The 17,744-nt window shown below is 31.4% G+C and overlaps 1 protein-coding gene across 22 annotated transcripts; it reads left to right on the top strand.

Moving 5' to 3' along the window:
* Positions 1–11,781: 11,781 nt before the first annotated feature.
* Positions 11,782–14,322, top strand: LOC107886260 (UDP-galactose/UDP-glucose transporter 4). Of its 22 annotated transcripts, none has more exons than XM_016810152.2 (7): positions 11,782–12,176; positions 12,278–12,306; positions 12,434–12,573; positions 12,665–12,907; positions 13,055–13,089; positions 13,272–13,346; positions 13,927–14,322. In XM_016810152.2, the coding sequence occupies exons 1-7, from the start codon at positions 12,163–12,165 to the stop codon at positions 13,970–13,972; spliced, it is 582 nt and encodes a 193-aa protein (XP_016665641.1). In that variant the 5' UTR covers positions 11,782–12,162; the 3' UTR covers positions 13,973–14,322. The 22 variants fall into 22 exon arrangements, with proteins under 22 accessions (XP_016665641.1, XP_016665639.1, XP_040964992.1 ...); XM_016810150.2 differs by lacking the exon at positions 13,272–13,346 and adding an exon at positions 13,729–13,802 and having other exon boundaries at positions 12,988–13,089; XM_041109058.1 differs by having other exon boundaries at positions 12,988–13,089; positions 13,177–13,346.
* Positions 14,323–17,744: the final 3,422 nt, after the last annotated feature.

Below are 17,744 nucleotides of genomic sequence, written 5' to 3'. Positions count from 1 at the left end.
ACATCCTCTTCTTCTTTAAGGCAACTAAAGAAGACAATACTTAGAGAAAAATGTTTGGGAAGCAAGATTGAGAGAAATTTTGTTCCCACACAAACCTATATATACTCCCTTGACACAGTTTCTAAAGACCATTACCGCCACTCGATCCTAATTATTATGCCTCCCGTTTTGGAACCAGGTGGTTATATCCTAACCGAACCAGCGTTGAGATAAAACTATTCAAATTTCGACCACTAACATTTTTGATTTGCCTGATTAGGCCTGATAGTTTGTTAATCTTCTCAATTCAGTCTTAATTTTCTTAGTGTGAAAATAAAATAAAATAAAATAAAAAATAAAAATAAAGAACACTCAGATTTTTAAGTGAAAATCCTTTCAGGAAAAAACCACATGCAGAGGAGAAGAAAATTCATTATGTCGAATTCGAATAATTACAAGAGGAATAGACTATGTCTATTTATAGGCTTGTAAATCCATATTCTAGTAAGACTGAAACACCTTATTCTAATCAATATCTGATCGTGATTTTTGTGTGATAAGTTTTATAAATTTATAATGAATCGTTCTTGAAACTAACTATTATCACGATGTAGGCAAGTGTACCTATCGAATAGTAGTATAATTTTAGCAAGACCGGATTGTCGAACCCAAAGGAACTAAAATTACTAGTAATGACTGTCTTTTTATTATCTAGCCTAAGAATAAGGGGGTTTGTTTTAACTAACTAATTAACTAAACTAAGAATTCACAGAAAATAGAATTGGGGGATTACTTTTGGAAAACAATTGAATTAAGACAATACCTAAGGAAGAATCCACCTTGACTTCACTTGTTATTCTGACTCCGAATCAGACGATTTATTCATTTAACTTGTTCCGTAAGAATCCCTAAGTTATATTATTATCCCTCTCGAGACTAACAACGTCTAACCCTAGGTTGAACAATTGAAATCTCTTTCTAATTAACTCCCTATGGTTGCATTAGTTCGATCTATAGATCCCCTTATTAGGTTTCACCCTAATCCGGTAAAATCTTGTCACCTTATCTCTAGGCGCACAACTAACTCCGCTTAATTATGACAAATGTACTCTTAGATAGGGTCTATTCCACCTCTAAATAAGAGCTTAACTTGAATCAATATCCTGGAATATCAAAACAAGAATTAAGAACAAGTCAAATATTTATCATATAATTCAGATAATAATAACAAGATCTGTCTTAGGTTTCATTCCCCTTAGGTATTTAGGGGTTTTAGTTCATAACTCAAAAGGTAAACATCTCAGAAGAATAATGAATACAAAACATAAAGAAAAACCCAAAACTCCTGAGGGCAATTGAGGGGATATCTTCAGTTTTGATGATGAATCCAGGTTTTAAGATGGATCAATCGGCTTTTCTTGAGTAGTTCCCTGCTTCCTTCTCTGTGTCTCCATTTTCCTCCACCTCTAGGGTGTATTTATAGGCTTTGGAATGCCTAAGAACCCTCAAAATTGGTCTTTTTCGAATTGGACTAAACTTGGGCTCGGCAGGGACACACCCTTGTGCGATTACTTTAGGCCATGCTTGAGCCTATTAGAATGGCACGGGCGTGTGTTCTACCCGTGTGAGTCATGCTTCGATTCTGCCAAATTGACACAGTTGTGTGGTCTGCCCGTGTGAGGAGGTCCAGGCCGTTTTGATTTCGTACGTTGGCCCATTTTCTCCGTTTTGGCCCATTTCTCGTTTCTTTCACTCTCCTATGCTCACCTAAGTATAAAACATGAAATTAAGGCATTAGGAGCATCGAATTCACAAATTTTTTAGGAAAATTCATCCATAAAATGTGCTAAGCATGGGATAAAAATATGTATGAATTACGGTTTATCAATATCAAATAGATGGAATTTAATAAGGTTTGAAAAACCTTATTTTAAAATAAAATAAAAGAAATGTAATTCTATATGGATTCTTTTTTTATTTTATTTTACCACTGTATTTTATTTAAATAATAATTCAGGTCACTTAATTCTAACAATCTCTACCTTAACACCAATTCTCAATGAACAAGTTCTTCATCGCGAACTCTCAACGAACAAGTTCTCTACCTCTTCCATAAAACCCCTTAAGGGTTTAACTTCAACAATGAACACCAACCAAGTTTAAGCAATGCTCAAACTTGGTTATAGGAAGTGACTTAGTCATCATATCTGCAGAATTTTCATGAATACTAATTTTGCTCACAACAATATCACCACGAGCAATAATATCACGAACAAAATGATACTGAACATCAATGTGTTTTGTTCTCTCATGAAACATTTGATCTTTTGTAAGAAAGATGACACTCTGACTGTCACAAAATACTGTGCTGATTTGAAGGTCTTCATTGAGCTCACTAAAGAGTCCCTTCAACCAAATAGCTTCTTTACAAGCCTCAGATTGACATGTACTCAGCTTCAGTGGTAGACAAAGCGGCTGTAGTTTGCAAAGTGGCTTTCCAACTGATTGCACAACCTCCGATTGTAAATACATAACCTGTGAGAGATCTTCTTCTATCAACGTCTCCAGCAAAATCAGCATCAACATACCCAATGACTCCATCTTCAGTTCTTCCAAACTACAAGCAAACATCAATAGTACCTCGTAAGCATATTAAAATCCACTGAACTACTTTTCAATGTTCTTTATTAGGATTCGACATATATCTGATAACAATACTGACTGCATATGATAAATTTGGACGTGAACAAACCATAGGATACATGAGAGATCCCACTGCACTAAAGTATGGAACATATGACATGTACTCAATCTCATCATCTGATTATGGAGACAAAGCCGATGAAAGTCTGAAATGGACTGCTAAAGGAGTACTAACAGGCTTAGCACTCTGTATATTGAACCTGCAAAGAACTTTCTCAATGTACCCCTTCTGACTTAGATACAATTTACTTGTTTTTCTATCTCTGAGAATCTCCATACCAAGTATCTTTTTTGCTGGTCCTAAATCTTTCATCTCAAATTCTTCACTTAGTTGAACTTTGACCATTCTTATCTCTCATTTATCTTTTGTTACTATCAACATGTCATCAACATAAAGAAGTAGATACACAAAAGAACCATCACTATTTTCCTTAAAGTAAACACAACTGTCAAAACTGCTTCTTTTGAAATCATGAAAAGTCATAAAGGAATCAAACCTTTTGTACCAATGTCTTGGTGACTGTTTTAAACCGTAAAGGGACTTTTTCAGTAAGCAAACATAGTCCTCTTTTTCTAAGACTGTAAAACCCTCTAGTTGTTGCATGTAAATATCCTCCTCAAGTTCTCTATGCAAAAATATAGTTTTTACATCTAACTGCTCATGCTCCAAATCATGCATGGCCACAATACCAAGCAAAGCTCGAATCAAACTATGTTTCAAAACTAGGGAGAACACATCTGTGAAGTCTACTCTTGGAATTTGACTGTAACCCTTTGCAACAAGTCTTGCTTTATATCTGGGTTCTTCAACTCCTAGAGTCACTTCTTTCTTTTTAAATACCCATTTACAATGAATAGCCTTTTTACCTTTAGGAAGTTTCACAAGATCCCATGTTCTATTTTTGTGAAGTGATTCCATCTCCTCTTACATAACAAACATCCACTTTTCTGAGTCTTCACAACTAATTGCCTTAGAATAATTAAATGGCTCTCAATTTGCATCTATATCTTCAGCCACATTTAAAGCATAAGCAACTAGATCGGCCTCGGTATACTTCTTTGGAGGTTTAATTTCTCTTCTAGTTCTATTTTTTGCGATAGAGTATTGCGATGAAGAAGCAACTCTATTCTCAATTTTTGTACTAGCTTAAGGAGTCAACTCTGTATTAATCTGATGCTCCACCTGCTTTTGATTTTCCTTATTGGAAGAATCTTTAAGAGATAAGTTAGGTAGCATAGCAGTTTCATCAAAAACAACATCTCTGCTAATCACAACTCTTCTATTTTCAGAACACCATAACTTATACCCTTTTACACCAGTTTTATAACCAAGAAAAACACATTTAATGGATCTCAGTTCCAATTTTCCTTTATCAACATGAGCATACGCAGGACACCCAAAAATCTTTAAATCAGAATAATTAGTAGGATTACTAGACCATACCTCTTGTGGAGTCTTTTTCTCAATGGCAACGGATGGGGATCGGTTGATCAAAAAACATGCAGCAGAAGCTGTTTCGGCCCAAAATGACTTTGGTAAGTTGGCATTTGAAAACATACATCGAACCTTCTCCATGATCGTTCTGTTCATTCGTTCTACAATGCCATTTTGCTATGGAGTATGCCGAACTGTCAAGTGTCTCACGATCCCTTCTAACTTGCACAATCCAATAAACTCATCAGAACAGAACTCTAAGCCATTGTCTGTACGGAGGTATTTTATTTATTTTCCCATTTGTTTTTCAATCATAATTTTCCAAGACTTAAATGTAGAAAACACATCACTTTTCTGCTTCAAGAAGAACGCCTAAACTTTTCTGGAAAAATCATCAATAAAGGTTAACATATAATTAGCTCCACCTCTCGAAGGCACTCTGGATGGCCCCTACAGATCAGAATGAATATACTCCAATGTTCCCTTTGCGTTATGGATTCCTCTAGTAAATCGAACTCTCTTTTTCTTCCCAAAAACACAGTGCTCACAGAAATTCAGTTTACAAATTCCTTCTCTATCAAAAAGTCCTCTTTTGCTTAATTCTGCCATGTCATTCTCACTCATATGCCCTAGGCGCATATGCCAAAGTTTAGTAATATCATCATCTGACAAGGAAGAGGAAGCGTCAACTACATCACCAGTAATAGTAGAACCCTGCAAAACATATAACTTGGAAGTCTTTCTCTGCCCTTTCATCACAACAAGGGAACCTTTGAAAATCTTTAAAACCCCACTTTCAGCTATGTATCTGTACCCTTTTGAATCAAGATTACTCAATGAAATTAAATTTCTTTTCAATTCTGGAACATGTCGTACGTCACTGAATGTTCTGACAACTCCATCAAACATCTTAACTTTAATTGTTCCAACATCTGTGATTTTACACGAAGCATTATTTCCCATCAAAACAACACCTTTAGACATTATTTCGTAAGTTGTAAACCAATCCCGATTGGGACTCATGTGGAAGGTGCAGCCTGAATCAAATATCCACTCCTCACTCACTTTAGAATTGTTACTGAAGTGACTAGAAGTTCACCATCGCTGTAGTCTTCTACAACATCAACTTCACCGAAATTTTTTGGTTGTTTTTCCTTTTGATTCGCAGCCTCCCTTTTAATCTTGTTATGTAGCTTATAGCACTCAGATTTAATGTGTCTTTTCTTCTTGCAGAAGTTACAAGTTTTACCTCTGTTTGAAGACTTTGATCTACCTTTAGATTTACCGCGAGGATTCTGTTCTTGTATCCTTCCACAATCATCATCAGTATTCCGATCTTATCTCTCACGAACAATGAGACCCTCTCCCTGAGAGTCGGGTTTAACCACAAGATGCTTTATGTTATCATACGAGGTCAATGAATCATAAACCTTATCAACAGTGAGAGACTCGCGGCTATATAAAATCGTGTCTCTAAAGGTTGAATAAGACGGGGGCAACGAAAAAGTAGAATCAACCCTAGATATTCTTTATCATACTGAACCTCCATAGCCTCCAAGTTTGAGAGAATTTATTTAAACACTGTTAAGTGTTCGTGTACAGACGCACCTTCCTCCAAACGATGAGCATAAAGACGCTGCTTCATATGTAACTTGCTTGTTAGAGTTTTCAACATACATATTTGTTCTAGCCTCTTCCATATTGCAGCGGCGGTCTTCTCTTTCATCACATCCTGTAAAATTTCGTTAGACAAATGCAGATGTAATTGTGTTAACGTCTTTTGATCCTTACACTTCTTCTCTTCATCTGTTAATTTCTAAGGCATCTTATCTATCCCTAGCAAGGCATCCACCAAATCCATTTGCGCAAGAACTGCTTGCATCTTAATCTGCCACAATGCAAATCTGGTGTTGCGATCCAACAGCGGAATTTCATACTTCAAAGACGCCATTACTGTGATTGAGATGAAAAACTTGGAAGCTCTGATGCCAATTTATGAAAATAAAATAAAATAAAATAAAAATAAAAATAAAGAACACACAGATTTTTACATGAAAACCCTTTCGGGAAAAAACTACGGCCAAAGGAGAAAAAAAATTCACTATGTCGAATTCAAATAATTACAAGAGGAATAGACTATGTCTATTTATAGGCTTGTAAAGTCATATTCTAGTAAGACTGAAACACCTTATTCTAATCAATATCAAATAGATGGAATTTAATAAGGTTTAAAAAACCTTATTCTAAAATAAAATAAAAGAAGTGTAATTCTTTATGGATTCTTCTTTTATTTTATTTTACCACTGTATTTTATTTAAATAAGAATTCGAGTCACTTAATTCTAACACTTAGTTTTGGTTTAGATAACGATGTCCGGGTATTACACAATCTCATATTCCTTCAAAAAGTCATCAAACTCTATGCTTAAATACTCTTCATCTTAATCAATCATAATACCTTGACACTTTTCAATGGCCAAAAATTTATGGCACATAAGATAAAAATATCCATATTTAATGTAATCATCAATAAAATTAATAAAGTATTAAAAACCTACTCTAACTTGTGTATTCATTTGACCAAATACATCATTATATATAAGGTCTAATAAATTATTAGCTCGTTTCCTTTTACTAGTTAAAGAAGCTTTAGCTATTCAAAAGCAAGTGATCCAAGAATTCATCTTTATGAAGCTTGGAGATGTGTTTCTCACTTATGTGTCCTAACAACAATGTCAAAAATAAGTTTGAATCAAACTATTTGCTTTTAATCTTTTAGTATTTATGTTATAAATAAACATATCTTTATCAAATATATAGAGGCTATTAACCAGTTGTGCACAACCATAGAAAACTCCATTTATATAAAAAGAACAACATTTATTTTTAGTAATAAAACATGTTTTGCTTGAACAAGAAATGAAAATAATTTTTTTAGTTATTGAGGGCGCAAAATGCGACTCCCTACAACTAATGCATTAACTATTGCTCCATTTACTACTCGTGGGTCCACTTCCCTTTTAGCTAGATCCTACTCCTTTGTGACCTCTATACAAAAATATAAACATGAGGCCTAAAAGTAGATATATTAATATTAATAACATAAATACTTAAAATAAAATATAAGAAGTGTTTTTTTAACTGGTTATCTATTTTTAATAAAGAAATTGTTTGTTGTGGAATTTTTTTTATATATTTTATTTTAGCTGAGACTATGTCAAGTTAATTCATGATACCAACAAAGTCCTTTTATTAAAAATATAGATATAGATATATATTTGTTTGGTCGTAATTAAGGTCTCCACCATCAATACAGTGGTTAATCCCTTTATTGCAAATGCTTTTCGAAGAAATAAATAACTAATTAAATAATATATCAACAAATAATATAAAAAAATCTACGATATTATTAAAAACAAAATTTTAATTAAATAAAATATTAATTAAACCCAGTAGACAAATTTGGTATGACAAAAAGATGTCTGTGCTCTTTTACATTGTTTTTCTTTTCTTGGTAATGTGGGATTTAACAATGAGATTAGACTTCAAAGCCCCTTATTTAGCCTTAGTTCCCCACCTTTTTTGTCGACATGATTGGGTCGTAAGTTTCACACCAGCTCTTTTGATGTGTGTGAAAATTAAGGAGCCATCCAAACAGGAAAGAGAAAAAGAGAGATTCCTACGTACTAAGACCAAGCTGATTGTAATGAGCCACTAGATTTATTTCACGTTACAACAGTTGTCGAGGGTTTTGAAAAAATAAGGAGGCAGAGATTGCTTGTTCAATAATTCAGTAAAGTCAAAATGATTATGTTGGACCCCATTGCTTAAAGATGATCACTACAAATGGAAAAATCTTAGCCGTAAAGATTAGAGGGGGGCCCACGAATCCAAAAGTAAAGATCATGTCGATGATTTGAATCGTACGGCTGCGAATTGGTGGTGGAGAAAAAAGAAAAAAGAGAGCTACTCGAGTTGTTAGTAGAAACGATAACTGAATGGGGAAGGCTGAGCTGCCAAGGGGACAATTGGCAAATCTTGAGCCAAGCAGCGTTGTGATTTTTATTCTAGTTGGGTCATCCCGAATAAAGATAAAAGATTTAAGCAACAACCTCGCCCACCGTTTTCATTCCCTAAGAAACACGGTATAAAACAATTATTTTGATTAGGGTTGATGTAATTAAGTCTATTTTGTTATGCGTTCCACTTTTGTATTTGAGCTCTAGGTCTATTTTAATTTTTGTATTTAGAAAAATGTAAAACTTTGACAATGTAATACTAGGAGATTGTGTTGCGTTATTGTCCGTAAATTAGTTAACCTAATGGCATGGTTGTTATGGTTGTTATATTTTACGTCGATAATGACAGTAGGAATCATCGCCAAGCAATAGAAAAGAAAAATAAAAACACGTAAATTTTACGTAGAAAACCCTTATTGAAAAAAATCACGGGTAAAGGAGAATAAATTTACTAATGTTGAAAAACAATAATACAATATGTTTTTGGCTATGCTCTGTTTTTAAGGGTTAAACAATCCTTTTTTTTAATCCCATGTGATGGCTTGATGGTCAAGAGTGTTCATCACCCTAGGTGTTGTCTGGGTTCGAGTCTCACTAGTCGTGTTTGTTGTTCGGGCTTTGCCTTGTTATTGTAATTCAAAAAAAAAAAGTCCGTAGATTTTTAGCCCTCAAACCTTCACATCCACATATCCTAAAATTTACCTATCTATTTTATTTCTTTAACAAGTGAGTTGCATCTCGAACTTTTCAGGGCGGGCCAAACGGGATTCGGGTCACACAACTCTAACAATGGCACAATCTCAAAGTGTCATATCATCAAACTTTTACATTATTCCAAATTCAGCAATCAAAATATACCTAAGTTCAAGTATCAAAGTGGACAAAAAAATACAAGTATCAAAGTAGATCTAGTTATCAAGTTCAAGGGCTAAAATTTGCATTAACCCTTTTGAAGATATCTCTAATTTTTTAATTAAAATTATATATCATGATGCATTTTTATTTAACAAATATTATTATTAAAAATTAATATATAACTAAATAAGGTTTTGATTGAACTAGTAAAGTTAAAATATTGAAAATGTTTTGTGTTTAAATCTCATAAAGTGTATCTTTCTAGATTTCACATGATTTAAAATGACAAATTTACTCTCATAATAATGTTTATTATTTCATAAAATGAAGGGTTTTTGTTAACTGATAACTGAACTAGGACTCGATTAATAGATGACATCAAATCAGTCAACCTTTAAATATAATATAAGAAGATGAAATAGATTTTATATCATGGTGCAAGTCAAATTTATTTTTATTTTTGTGGTCTCTTCAATGTTTATTTTACAATTTAAATTTAGAGTTCGTGACTGTCTCTCCCAATAAAATTGTCTCTAAAATTTAAATATATATTCTCTTTTTAATATTATAATATATCTTACTATTTTACCCAACATTTATTAATTACATTTTTATATTTAAATATTATGATGACCAGAGTGGAAGGTCTAAGAGCTTAAACACACAATTGTCTAACATCTATTACACGAAGAATTACCTAAATTTTAGATGTATGAAATATGTAAATTTAAATTCAACCCCTAAGAATTTCATCTCACTTTCAATATAAAATATTTAAAAATTAAGTAAAGCAGAAACTTTGAGATTGAAATATTTATTGAGCATTAACTTGAATTTGTTTCCTTTTTCTTAACTTGTTTACCTTCTTTGTCATTAATAAATATTAAAATACCATGTTAGAGTTTTGTTGATTATGGATTCTGTTGTTTTGGAATGAAATTTTGAAGTATTGTTTGTTGCACAGTTAATTTGGACCTAGTTCAATTATTCAAAAGATTACATTTCAAAACCTTTTAAAAGAAAATTGATTTCGTCGTGAACAACCCCCCTCGATAAGTCTGAATTTGACTAACCTTTTTACATTTTCATGAATAACAAATCTTATATGGTTGTCATGTTATGTTTTGTTATCGCTAGCACGAGCATCATAATTGCCACTTCATTTACATCTAATGCAGTTATGCTTCTATTTCCTTAACTAAAAATAGGGCTTTAAAAATTGTAAAACACAGAGCAATAGTGGCGTTTTAACAAAAACGCCGCTAAAAACTGAGCAATAGCGGCGTTTTTTGTTAAAACACTACTAAAAACAGAGCATTAGCGGCGCTTTTGGTAAAACGCCGCTAAAGACTAGAGCATTAGCGGCGCTTTTAGTAAAACGCCACTAAAAGTTATATAACACCTAAAATCCTAAACCCCAAAGAAAAAATAAAACATTAATCTATAACCCCTAAAATAGTAAACCCCTAAACCCTAACAAGTCATAAACACTAAACTATAACCCCTAAAACCCTAAATGCTGCAATTGGTGCATTTTTAGTGGCACTAGGTTATAAACGCTGCTAATGTTTGTTCAAAACTTCGTCGTTTAGCTGTCTTATTTTTTACCCACATTTGATACACTTAACATTTTCCCCGTTTTTCCCCAGTTCTATTTCCCCCTTCTTTCTTATCCTAAATCCCTAAAATATTATCACCCATTCCCAAATTCGACATCCTAAATCCCTAACGAATTTAATAATAATAATAAAGTAATTTTAACAATTAAACTTAAATTCAGAAATTTGAAACATGGAGGAATTAAATTCTTAAGAATAGAAATATAATGATTAAATTTTAATTTTACGAAAAGTACAAATACTTATCTCATATTTTATCTTTTACAGATTAAGTGGTTTAGTATTCAATTTGTTAAAGTATCTTAAGAGAATTACTTTTCCTTTTTTAAGATTTAACACTCCTATGCGAAAAGATATTATTTAACTCATATATTTATTAAAAGTTTATATAAAAATTAATTGCTATTTTGGTTATAATCATAAAGTTTTAATTTTAATTTTGTTATCTGAACTTAAATTGTTGTATCACTCTTAAGTGTAGGATTAAATTGAAAATTTTTAAAAAGAATTGAACTATAACATAACTTGATCCTTTTAGAAAACGAAGGTACATTGACAACTTGGTTACAATTTTAATTTAGTCCAAGTGAAAAATAAAATTCTTGATGGTGACTTTTGAAACTTGCAAATATTGTCAAGACAATTCAAAGCAGGTGCGAAGTTAGATTTTTTTCTTTTGGGTGGCGAAATTAAATTTTATACTTTTATAATAGTACAAATGCTATTTCACCATTTAATAGCCTATATCTTTATAATTTTAAAGGATTAAATCAAAATTTTGTATTTTTTAATTCATCGATTCTATTTTATTTCTCTTAAAGTTTCCTTTCGTATTTTATATGTTAATTTAAAAATTATAAAAATCTTCAAAAAAAATTTTAAAATTTAAAAATAAAAAATTTAAAAAAAATAAAAAATAAAAAATAAAAAATAAAAAATAAAAAATAAAAAATAAAAAACTTAAATATTTAATATTTAATATTTAATATTTTAATCCATATTTCAGTTAAAAAGTTTAATATTCAAAATTAAAAAAATTTAAAAAATGATAATCTCAGCATAAAAAATTTGAAAGAAAAAATAAAAAAATATAAAAAAATATAAAAAAAAATTAAAATTAAACAATAGTGGCGTTTTTTAGGTAAAATGCCACAAAATTTGTTACCCAAATTTCCCATTTCTCCCTTTTTTGTTACCCGCTCATTACTCCTTCTTCTCATCTTCGTCGCGCCTTAAATCCCCCAAATAACTCTCAAAATTTGCCCCCAAATTTCCCATTTCCTGCAACACAAGTCAATACACCTACACCAATCACACTTCTTTTTCCTTTTCATTTCTTCAAAGGTAGTAGTAGAAAGGGGAGTTCTAGGAAATCTGGTCGAGATTCGGCTGAGAAGAAAGAGCCAATGCTCATGCTAGGGTTTTGTTGATTGTTTGATTTTTATTGTTTTTTTTATGTGTTCGTTTTTTGTTTGGGATTTCGCTTTCTGATAGACCTAAATGGAAGCAGTTTCTCATTTGCTCTTCTGGGTTCTTCTTTGGTTACCTTGTCAATGGCATTTGCGAGGTTTTTCTTTTTCTTTTCTTTTTCCATTTTCTCGGCAACCAAACAAAGTTTAAATGCATCATTTTAAGAATTTTATTTTTTTGATATTTGCTGCTTTTCAGGAATATGTATACAATAGACTCCAGTTCAGGTAACTGCTGTAGTTTTTATTTTGGTAATTATTTTCAATTTTTTATATTAATTTTTTGTGTTCAGCTATGGCTGGTACTTCACATTTGTCCAAGGGTTCGTCCACCTTTTTCTGATTTACCTTCAAGGTTTCAGTCCGAAGAAAATGGTGAACCCATGGAAGACTTATGTGAAACTCTCTGCTGTTCTCATGGGCTCTCACGACCTCACAAAAGGATCTTTAGCTTTCCTCAATTACCCAGTACAGCTCATGTTTAAATCCACCAAAGTAAACCCCCAAAGTTGAAAATTTTCACTCTTCACAACATTGTTCTTGTTTTTGCGTTTATTTTTTAAAGCTTCATTATGGATATCTTTAGGTTCTTCTAGTGATGGTAATGGGTGCCTTCATACCTGGTTTGAGACGAAAATACCCAGCACACGAATATGTTTCTGCAATACTTTTAGTACTGGGTTTGATCCTTTTCACCTTAGCTGATGCACAAACTTCACCAAGCTTCAGTGTAATTGGTGTAATAATGGTGATTGGTGCTCTTGTAATGGATTCTTTTCTGGGTAATTTGCAAGAAGTTATCTTCAACATGAACCCTGAAACAACACAGGTGATTTTTTGCTGATGATGGTTTAAACATGTGAAAAAAGTAGTGCGTTTAATGCTATACATTTTTTATGGTGACGTTAGATGGAAATGCTGTTTTGCTCCACTGTCGTTGGTTTGCCATTATTGATCCCACCCATGGTTTTAACAGGAGAAGTATTCGAAGCATGGAATTCGTGTTCTGAGGTAAATTTTAACTCTTCATTTTGAACTTATTTTGATTCTCTATGATGCAAGCTATGGCAATCTACTGACTACTTGTTTTTGCTTAAGAGGACAGTTGAATCCTCTTATATTTCATGTGAGGATGTTCTGAATGTGAAGTTCTTGAACATATTTTTGCTAACCTATTTTTGCTATCCCTTAAGAATCCTTTACCAACAAATGGCTTACCTTCAACATAGGCGGCTTTCTTTCTTGTTGAGTCATGAGATTTTAACTTGGTGAGCATTTTGTTAATGTGTGCCAGAGCATTCCTTGTACATTTTGATTCTTTCTTTTCTTTTTGGTAGTGTTTGACATGGACAAAGCTATATATTTTTTTCCTTCTGCCTACAGATAGTGTACCGTTTGTTTTATTTTCTCCTTTCAAAGTTAATTTAGTTGTTGCCGTTTTCTTAGATAGATTGCTAAAGACATTTGTATAAGTTTTCTACCTTTAAATTGACTTATTTGTGCCTTATGAAGAATCTAAAGAATTGAAGATAGGTTGTTTGAGACTACTTATAAGTTGGTTTGTGTTTAAATCTAATGCTAAAAGGTTAGCTCAATGTTCTGCTTGAGTGGCATTAAGCGATCAGTTGATTGATAAATTTTGGTTTATAGGTTATGATTTGTTTATGCTCCTTGGATTATCACTGGCTTGAAGAACTAGGTTGCTCTCTGCGAAGTCTGTTCATGCGAGTCATTCTTCTCTTTTCATCTGCTGTTTCTGTTAACAATTGAGAAGCATTGGGACTATTATTAATTTTTAATCCCTACAGATTGTCATGTGACCAAACTATAGTCATTTATTGGATTCAGGCTAGACTCAGAGAGGCAGCATCACTGGAGAAACATGTCCTTTTGAAGAAGCTTAGAGATACGCTCGAATCTTTAAAAGGACACGTAGCTGGAAGAAACAAGGATGATGTAGAGGAAGCTATTGCCATGGTTAATGTTTTATGTTTTGCAGTTTTATCATTGAATTATGATCTACAATGATATGCTAGTCCTATTTATTATAATTTTGAAAGTTAAATGCTAATATTTAAAATGCATTACTACTTTTTAGTATTCGCTATTAGTCTTGGTGTGTAGGAAATAATGTTCATGGTGAAATATTAGGGAAAAAATGCTGTAACTTTAAGGGTGTGATTGCTGATTTGTTGCTTCAGTTGAAATTGCTAGGTTCAATGATGCTAATATCATTCATCTCAACATTTTCCAAACGTTTTGCCACTTTGTAATTATTGGGAAAGTACTATGTCTGGAGTTTAATTAGCAGTTAAACATGATATGCCGTACCTATTGATGTCATCTATTAAAGAAGGGTTTGGGTTTAGAAATAGCATGGAAAGTGTTTTAAGTTTTGCGGTCATCATCTATAGTATGGTTAGATATGAAGCCAACTTCTTTTCTAGGAGGAAACTGGTCACCTTGTTTAAATATATCACCTTTGAGAAAAGCATGTTTTTTCGCAACATCTTGGGTGGGATAAATGGATATAAATATATGCAGAAGGAAAGGAGAATTGCAAATGAGAGGTGATAATGATTTGTAGGCATTGCAATGAGGTGATGATATTTGGCATTATATTCTCACCAGGATGAATTTTGTTTTAGAAATTGTAATACTTTGTGTGTCTCTGTGTGTGTGTGTTTTTTTATGTATTAAATTACATATTGAATCAATGTTTATGTATTAAATTTAAATTCATTAATTTTTATATTTAGTTTTGAAGTTTAAATTTTAACGGAAAATTTAATTTAATTAATATTTTTTATTTATCCTTAAAAAGTATATAGTTTAAAGTTTAAATTTCAAAAATTAAACATAATATAATATTTAACATAAAAATAAATATTATTTAATTAAAATAAAATAAATTTTTAAAATTCATGATTTTTAGCGGCGTTTGCGGGAAAAGCGCCGCTAAAGGTCATGATCTTTAGCGGCGTTTGAGGGAAAAACGCCGCTAAAATTCATGATCTTTAGCGTCGTTTTCGTGAAAAGCGCCGCTAAAAGTTTTAAACTCTTAAATTAAAAAACAATGCACGTTCAAGTATATTCAAATTCACATTTTTTAAATTATTATAATAATATCAATTAATTTAAGACTCAATCAACACAAATTTAAATTTAATTGTTCTTAACCGGAAACAATCAAATATTTCAAAATGATAAATTAACCAATAATAAATATTAAAAATTAGAAGCACAAAAGAGTAAACGTTGCCTGCATGGAAAGTAAATTCTCATAAATTTTTGTGTTCTATCGTTGAACTTATGATGATGTTGAAGTTCAAGATTTAGCACAATAAACCACAAACTCAAAATAAATGTAAAAGAAAACAGAAGAAAATAGATAGCATACTTTATTTAAGAATTTGGCCAAGGGGGAATTTAGAGATTCGGGCTCCAATTAAGATGAAGTGAATTTGGTAGTTAGAAGTTTCAAATTTTTCCTGATCATATCTAAAATAGTATCACGTTGTTGATCTCGAACATTTCAAACCTCTTGACTCCTTTGTAACTTTTCAATCATAGTATCGCGAATCATAATGAAATCTTGAAAAGAACACAACACTCAAGAAAAGAAAATTTAAGTAAATCTCACTATTATGCACTCAAAAATAAAAATCAAATCCTCAATGAGGTAAGAATCAATCTTATGAGTTTTTTAAAAGTGGCTATGTCAATCAATCAAAATGTATTAGAATCAATTAAAAAAGCAAACCTAATAGCACTATGAGTCCAAAATCGGCTAGACACCAAAGAATTGTGTTGCATAGAGGAAGAAATGTGCAACATGCTTTAACTTACTAACACAATAAACAATAAAGTGTTAGAATGTGTAAAGGAACAATAAAAAGCAAAAACAAAGAAAACCTAAGCCGAGTCAATGAAAATTGCTGAAACCCGAAGATCTGAAAAATTGCGAAGTAATTTGACAAACTTCGTTCAAGGTGTTCCCGATTTTTAAAAATCATGAAATTTAAAGTAGAGCCTCGTCAAATAATGAAGATCTGATCTGAAAAGTTTAGGCACAAATTTCAACCCACATGTTTTTTTTTGTTTTTTTCGTATTTTTTATTTTTTCTACTTTTTCAATCACTTTTTTTGAAAAATATTTTTTTATATTCTAAAATAGAGCCTAGAAAACAAAAGAAGATAGATAGCATACTTTATTTAAGAATTTGGCTATAAGTCAGATTCAAATCAAACAAATAGAAATAGAAGAATATAATAGAATTACTCCTACAATACCCTAGGATAACTTGTATCCAAAAATGTCAATGAATGAGTTTGGACCCTATGAAACCCTTACAAAAACTTCAATCATCAGTGTTGGAAAACTTGAAGACCCAGAACTTCGGAAGACTTGAAAGTAAACAAATACTCCAAAAAGATAACTTTTACTCTAATAATATACTTCACGCATACATTTAAAAAGAAAAAAAAAACTCCCAAATTTATTAAATGATTAAAAGGGGTGGCATAAGGTCCCAAGTTAGAAGAATTTAACAGAAATAATACTCTTGATTAACAATTTAGTAATTATGTAAATTAAACTTCTATGAACCAATAAAAACTCTCTAAACACTTAGATGATCACTTTAATAAATTGACTAATAAATTCATTCAAGAGGAAGTAAAATTACAAGGAAGCCATTTCATCAATTTTGTAGGTGAAGGAGCTAACAAAAAACTTAATGTGAAAATTAATAAATTTAAAAAAGAAGAAAAATATTCCTCTCAATATCTCTAATGGCGAGAAAAAATAATAAATAGTAGATAAGAGTCACTTCTATAAGAAAGTAGGACACTATAAAAAAGATGATGAAAATTTAAGCTTTTATATGTTTCAAATCAAGCTTAATTGAAAATTTACTTATTGTTTTGATTCTAGTTCTACTACTCATGCATCTAACATGATGTTAGGATTCCTTTCAATGTAAACCACAAACCTAAATAAGGATTTTTAATATATATATATATGAGAAACCGTGTGAAAGCTTCCATTGAAAACATAAGGACTTATTATTTGGTCTTGGGTATTAACTATTAGTTAAATCTATTTCAGACTCTTTGTGTACCTTTAGTTTCTAAAAACCTTAATTTGCTATTTCAAAACTCAATGTTTCTAGGTTTAATGTTAAGTTTAGATATGATTGTTTCAGTTTATTTAAGAATAACATTATTATTAATTCTAGGTCTGAAAAAATTAGAAAAAAAAGGGGGAAAATATAAAAAAAAATTCAGAAAAACAAGTAAATAATAATTTTAATATATACTTCACCTTTTTTTAGGTTTGGATTTTTTTATTTGGGCTATATTTTATTTTGGGATTTTACCAATTTAAGTCAAAATTTATGGGTTTTGGCTAATAAATTAGGAAAAAAAAAGGAAAAAAGAAAACGATTGAATCAGTTTTTGACTGGTTCAGTAGGGGTTTGGTTTTCGGTTCAATATCCTATTCAAACAATCTGATTTGGCTCCAATGATAATGGATTATATATATATATATATATATATAAACTAATAGAAAATTATAGCCTCCATAATTAGGATTTACGTAACAAAGGAAAAATGTCATGAGGAAGAAATCAATTTATCATGTTCTTCATTAAATTCAACGA

Source organism: Gossypium hirsutum, chromosome A03, assembly GCF_007990345.1.
Source record: "Gossypium hirsutum isolate 1008001.06 chromosome A03, Gossypium_hirsutum_v2.1, whole genome shotgun sequence".
NCBI classification, from domain to species: Eukaryota; Viridiplantae; Streptophyta; class Magnoliopsida; order Malvales; family Malvaceae; genus Gossypium; species Gossypium hirsutum.
The sequence above is the reverse complement of the archived record's forward strand: the minus strand, read 5'-3'. Positions and strand labels throughout refer to the sequence as shown.